This window comes from Musa acuminata, chromosome BXJ3-11 (genome assembly GCF_036884655.1).
Source record: "Musa acuminata AAA Group cultivar baxijiao chromosome BXJ3-11, Cavendish_Baxijiao_AAA, whole genome shotgun sequence".
NCBI classification, from domain to species: domain Eukaryota; kingdom Viridiplantae; phylum Streptophyta; class Magnoliopsida; order Zingiberales; family Musaceae; genus Musa; species Musa acuminata.
In genome coordinates this window covers 25,311,247-25,318,336 of record NC_088359.1, presented here as the reverse complement: position 1 = coordinate 25,318,336, position 7,090 = coordinate 25,311,247, and the positions used below count along the sequence as shown (strand labels likewise).

At 38.4% G+C, this 7,090-nt stretch overlaps 1 protein-coding gene and 1 non-coding gene across 2 annotated transcripts; both read right to left on the bottom strand.

Moving 5' to 3' along the window:
• Positions 1–407: 407 nt before the first annotated feature.
• On the bottom strand, positions 408–1,282 carry LOC103971498 (phytolongin Phyl1.1). The gene is made up of 2 exons (XM_018820423.1): positions 707–1,282; positions 408–509 (listed from the first exon to the last, which is right to left on the bottom strand). Exons 1-2 carry the CDS (start codon positions 1,280–1,282, stop codon positions 408–410), a joined length of 678 nt encoding a protein of 225 aa, XP_018675968.1.
• Positions 1,283–4,057: 2,775 nt separating this feature from the next.
• On the bottom strand, positions 4,058–4,129 carry TRNAQ-UUG (transfer RNA glutamine (anticodon UUG)). The gene has a single exon. It is a non-coding gene; the product is annotated as a tRNA-Gln (tRNA).
• Between the last annotated feature and the right edge of the window lie 2,961 nt (positions 4,130–7,090).

Here is a 7,090-nt window from a genome sequence, read left to right as displayed (position 1 = left end):
TTTAGCTTACTATGATGAAGCACAGAAATCCTATACTGCAACATCAAAACATCATAATCTACAGATACAGAAATCCTATGCTGAGAACTCATAGAAAAATATTCTGTATGGTTCTGATGAAAACTAGGGTTAGAGTGTTAAAGCTTTATGCTTGATGCAGTCAATAAAATAATTAAAGTTTCTACAAACACTAGATGCTACCAGAAAATCTCATCTTTGGGAACTGAAAAAATAAAAAGGCAAGAAAACCCTACCCTGGTGCTGCAAGACACCTGATGCAGAATGAACTTGGCAACTTGAATCATACACAATAAATAAACATGGATGTACAACCGACAGACAAAAAGGGCAAAAAAAGATGGAGAAACAAAGTAGTACAGAATGTTTTGCCAAAAGACTGCAACGGGCTACATGATCCATATGTAAAGAACATATACAAGAACTTTGGCCCTAAGTGCATCATCATATCCTCTCTCTAAAGAAATTGCATACTTGCTGAGCATATACATCTATAGCATAAACCAAATTTATAGTTAGCAATTTTATCTCTATCATTATGCTACTAATCATTCAACATTTCTAATTACACAAATTCAATCTTCTTTCCAAATCATCTAGAAACACAGTGCAAACCCTTGCACACTGCCAACCAAACAACAGACGAGATCAAACAAAGGATAACACCCGTAGCAATAACAATCTTTACCTGACGCCACCATAATTCACGTCCTACCAATTGTGGCCTGCTCGAGCTTAAGCTCCTCCGCAGGGGCGTTGGCTCCGTCGTCACGTCCACCTTTACATTCTTATTATCTCCGACAACACTACCATAATGCTCGTCATTCCTTTGCAGTGTTTCCTTCGTGGAAGTCGAGGCTTCATCAGAGACATTCCCCTCACAATTCTCCTCAGCCAAAAGCCAGGATTGGTGGATGTTCTCCGGTGATGCGATCAAATCCTCGATGACTCTAACCAGTTCGTCTTGGAGGCCATCCTCGGGGGCCTTCAGGAAGGCATCCCTTATGTTCTCCAGGAACTGGAGCACTGCCAAGTTGCAGACGCCAAGGTCGAGGATGGCGAGATAAGTATAGCCATCCGCCATCAAGAGCCCAACGGTCCTCACGCCGGTCGTGTGGAAGTACCAAGCGTGGAAAGCCGGGGCGTTCTCGAGGCATTCGGCGGCCAAGATCTCCAGCTCCGGGCCTCCGCTGTTGTAAGAACACATTGCTCTGTTCCCTTGGGCGACGCAGCAGTAGACCGTGTTATGGATCGGCGGACTCATCCGAGATCTCCTCCGCCTCTATGACTTGTGCCTCTATGACTTGTGAATTGGATGAAACAAATTCGCCCTCGCTTCTAATGTCGAAACGAAGAATTGGACAAAACTATGTATCCCAAGAACAAGTCTTGATCTTAGGGTCTTGGGTTTGTGCCCACGGACAATCTCAAACGATTCCTAGGGGATCTCAAGCCAGGGATTGAAGACGATACCCCCAAATCTAGCAATTCCTCGACATGAATTTCGTTCGAGGATAAAAAATTGCGACTGAAGAACGATTTTTTCCTTCTTCTTTCGCCTCCGGAACAAATTGGAGAGAAAAGAAAACGCCCTCTTAACTCCCGAATCTAATCTAATGCACTTCCAAATGCAGGTTCCTGAACAGAGAGACAGAGATGCAGTAAAGAGTAGTACCAAGAACAGGTGATCGATTGCCTGGTAGCACACGTTGACGTTGGGACTTGACTTCGATCACCACCCAAACGTCCACCTCGCGCCATTTCCAAGAGCTCGATAGAGACTGCTTTCACGTGGATGCCTTCTATAGGCGGCGAGGGGCACTCGCAGCACTTCTCCTATCCGTGTCTGTTTCACCCGCGCTGTTACCTGCCTCGTGATTCGTGGTGTCGGGCGACCCCACACCGTTCCTGGACCAACCAGGCAGGTAGGTCAACAGGTAACCAATTAAAGAAAGAGATCCAAATTGATGGTTGAGTGATGGATTACACCTCTGATTGACTCACTCTTCTTCAATAGACTAGCAATGAATGTATTGACCGGCCAGCCACTTGAACCTGTCAAAGACGTTCGTTGGGTCAATCAAGACAAGGTTAGAAGTTCTTCCTTTGTGTCAATGTTTTGATCTTCAACTTGTTTGTAAAGTGAAATAGACACGAGGAAAGCTTACGTGAGTTGATTAATAAGACAGTAAAATTTTGTCAAAATGTCAAATCAAGTGACATATACATGAGGAAAGCTTACATGACTCTTGATGAAAAGATAGTGTAAAATGTACAGTTAGGCCCAACTCTTACTTTGTCTTTCCACCATTCCATTTGAACATTTCATCAAGCAGGCTGTTAGCAAAGGGAAAAGGGAAAGCATCCTGAGCTTCTTGTTGCTGCTGTAGCTTGATATGTCAATGTTGTTGGCAAATTGATTCTGGTCTAAGAGCAACAGAACCACACAAGGCACAAAATACCTGCTCAATCTGCTGAACATCAATCAATTTTGTGAGAAAAGCAGCAAGACAGTTGAAAATGTCAAAACATCATGTACAGTTCAAAGACATGTAGTTGGCCAGCTTAATCAACCAGCAATGAGGATACTATTTGGTTGCAATAGGCACATATATCTTTAAGTTTCTGATGATGTGACTTTAATGGCTCTCCTCAAACTTCCAAATCTATTTGACAATGTTACCAAGAATTATATCTCCTTTTTCTCTATGAAATCAACATTCAGATAAGGAACACTAAAATGCTTTAGCTTTTCTTGTATGCTGTAGAAAACCTTCTTAACATGTTTTAGGTCCTTCCTGTCTTTATACTGACAAAGAATGTGTTATTTATATACACCCAAATTAATCTTATTTTTTTCAGAGGAATAAATTATGTCATAATTCTTCTGGTCTAATTCCTTGGATTAAAACATAAGAAACCAGGTACGAAGCAAGTAATAAATTTATGATTATTTCTTTTGCAAGCAATATTTCTTTGGAAGAGTAGACAACAGTCATGAAGTGACCACATGAAACCAGTGAAAATCCCAAGCAAGTCTAATGCAATCAATGCATGAGAAGGAACGATCAACAAGAAGATGGGAAGTGGAACAGTCACCTGTTATGAGATTATATAAATTCTAACCAGTCTTTTTTCTTTTTCTGCCCTAGTGAGCTTTGACATTTCTCAACATGTTCATTTTACCTCAACATTTCCATCATGTTCCACTTTTCTACTAACCACAGTGATCTCAACAACATGCTCTCTCCAATCTTACAATAGATATAAAGCTTAATATCCTCTTGAAACCTCAAGCAGTGAATATAGTCATTTGAAAGCAAAACCTACACCATAAAGCAAAACCACCAAATGCCCAACCATTTCCTGTGAATTGAAGTGGCAGCTACAATCCTAATAACCCCACATCTCCATAACCTCCATGAGATAGATACCTCAAGTTCCTTCAGTGCATTACCTGAGAAGTTCATTTTAGTCTCCTACAAAAGCTTCTCAATTAACTAGCAATCCTCGAATAAACACATCTAAACTCATTACAATTATCATTTAAAATGATCAAATACTGCACTTGAAAAGCATAAGTAATTTGAACCTCTATAACATTTCCATCGAATCTCTGCCGACCACTATTTCTAGTTTCTACAAATGAAAAATCTACTCGGTTTTTACTCACAGCAATGCCATCAAATTGATATGGCGACCGCAAGCATGGGTGGAGACCCGGAGTACGAATTTGGCGACGCAGCAGGTTCCAGGAATAGCCGGAAGTACTGTCCTGTTGAATCGAGAAAGCATAAGAAAGGCAGAGGATCTTGAATCAAAAAAGCAGACAAGAGGGGTCGAGGTTGAGGAAGGCGAAGCGAACCAGCTCCAGATGCCGATCTTGAAGGCATCGGAGAGCGGCGATAGTAGCAGCGAAAGAAAAGAGGATCTTGAATCGAGAAAATAGAGGCAAGCGGCCGAGAGCGGGGAGGGAACCAGTATAATACATTAATTGCTGCTATAAAGAAAAGGATCATGAAATTAGCTTAGGAAAAAAAGGTCCCACCGGGATTCGAACCCAGGTCGCCAGATTCAAAGTCTGGAGTGCTAACCACTACACCATGGAACCCAATTATGTCTTTCATTTTATAAAATTATATATATAATTAATAGTAAAAGAAAAGGTTAGCAGGAACTTAAATTAAACCCAATAAAAAATATTCGAGTACAATTCCGACGAAATATGGATATTTTAAGGAAATTCAACCCACGATTATTCCTAAACGAATATAAAAAATCAGACTAAATTAAAGTTATGTTAAAAAAAATATTAGGAAGAAAAGACCTCTTTATCGACAATCTCAATAATTACATGACATATCATATGTAAAAGTCGATGTATGTGATTTTATGTTTTTTCTCTGGAGAAAATTAATTTTTTAATATTATAATAGATTTTGATTATATGATACGGAGAAGGGTTAAGAGTCAACCAAGATGCACTTTCTAATGTCTTAGGTTAAGTGCCAAAGAAACAAAAAAAAAAAAAATAGTCGGAGACCCTTTAGGAGCAGTATTAGATTTCTTTTGATGTTTATGTTTATATACACCGAAAGGATTGGATCAATGTGTTTAGTCAAATAATACTTATTGTCAAAAATATATGAGGATCTTTTTATAGTACAACAAATAATCATCAGATTGAGATCGTGATAAACGCCAGGAATGATGATACACGTTATCCAGCCAATAATAAGATGATAAAATTATGTGTCAAATTTAGAGATATAGGATGATGATTTACTAAATCAACTTTGCAATCAGGAACAGGTCAGCCTCATAAACTTGAATAATCTGAGTAGACTTCCTTAGTAGCTCCATGGTGAATGAGATTGGAATCTTGGTCACGTAGAGATGAGCGGAGATGACGTACCGCTATACGAGGATGACATGTCAACGATAACTTACTTGTCATATCTCCCTTTAACAAAAGCTTTAAGGGATTTTTTTTTCATTTTTTTTGCGCTAGAAGAATTATCTTGTGAAATTAGAAAGTGGGCAATTGCTTATCTTATAAAATACATATTTAATAGCACTATATATATACACACACGCTAACGAAGGCTGAATAATCTTATTCTGTGCAACAAAAATGCAGGTCATAGATCATTCATGTTTGCTTCATTCAAGCTATTCTTACAAATATAGCAATCGGTTTCAATTATCTCAAATAAACTTGATGAATATGATGAGAATCGCTTGATATTATAATATATGACTATAAATTTAATATTATATATAAACATACTAATTGTATATTATTTCATGTAGTTAGTTATCTTTAGCATTCTATACTTTAAAAAATTTTATTAACATCTATATAGTTATAAAAGTGAAACATTTAGATCAATTTATTTTGATGACATTAGTTTTACTAATAAAAATATAAAAATAAAAGATAAAATAATAATTTCAATATTTTAATTGAGGATGGCGGACTGTCACAGACAAACTTCAAAACAGGATGTTTGATGTAATGTTTATGTATGTCTGTGTCTTTTGGTATGTTTATGCTTTGCACAGCATGTAGAGGGACGATCGAAGGCTTAATAGTCCCATTTTAATTGGGTTTGGTGGCCGCTTTAGGCTTATAAATAAAGGTAGTGTCATGTGGATACTTGTGAGATATTTTCAGTCTGTAGTAGACTATTTTGACCATTTATTGTGCAACTGTTCAGAACTTGTAAAGTCTGTTTATAATTTTGCATTGTCTATGAAGTCTGTTTTCGTTTCCTGCTTGTTTTAGAAGCAGTGGTTGTTTTTTTTCGTGTCAATGATAGCTTACCTGTCATATCTCCCTTTAACAAAAGCTTAAAGGGATTTTTTTTTTCGTGTTTTTTTGCCCTAGAAGAATTATCTTGTGAAATTAGAAAGTGGGCAATTGCTTATCTTATAAAATACATATTTAATAGCACTATATATATACACACACACGCTAACGAAGGCTGAACAATCTTATTCTGTGCAACAAAAATGCAGGTCATAGATCATTCATGTTTGCTTCGTTCAAGCTATTCTTACAAATATAGTAATCAGCTTCAATTATCTCAAATAAACTTGATGAATATGATGAGAATCGCCTGATATTATAATATATGACTACAAATTTAATATTATATATAAACAGGCTAATTACATATTATTCTATATAGTTAGTTACCTTTAGCATTTTATACTTTAAAAAGTTTCATTAACATCTATATAGTTATAAAAATGAAACATTTAAGTCAATTTACTCTAAAAACAACGGTTTTATTAATAAAAATATGAAAATAAAAATAATAATTTTAATATTTCAATTGGGGGTGACAGATATCAACATCGCTAGGTCCATTGGTGACTATTATAGATGAAAAGAGCAATGATAAAAGGTGAGGACTGCTCTACATTTGTATCGATGTCGACATAATTATCGAGTAGTCTTTTTGTCATTTTGCATTTGCGTTGGCATCGACACAATTTAGATCGAACAGTTCGAGATGACTAAGTTCCTCTTGGAAACCAATGATGAGTTTGAAATCGAATACGATGAGCCCGATGAAGGCTGAAGCGGAGATGACGTAGCGAAAACGGTGATGCTGGTGTTCACGCTGCTGCTGGTGACAGCCGCCAAGCCACCATCTGCGGCCTTCGGAGCCGGAGGCCTGTCTATGGCCAAAACCCCTTCCAGCATCTGCACAACCTTCCCCATCGACGGTCTCTGCGAGGGCTGCTCCTGGATGCACTAGAAGCTCACCAGTAGCGCCCTCTTCAGCTGCTCCATGTCCACGTCCTGCTCGGCGAGCCTCTTGTCCATGGTGCTCTTGATGTTTCCCTTCTCCAGCTCTTCGTACCCGCACACCGAGAACTTCTTCCGGCCAGTGTCATCCGAAACATCGAAGTTGCGCTGCCCGCTCACGATCTCCAGCAACACCATTCCGAAGCTGTACACATCCGACTTGGATGTGATCGGGAGATTCGCAAGCCATTCGGGAGCCAAAGTACTCTCTGGGCTTGTCAAAAGCACCGCCACTTATACGTAAAATGTTTC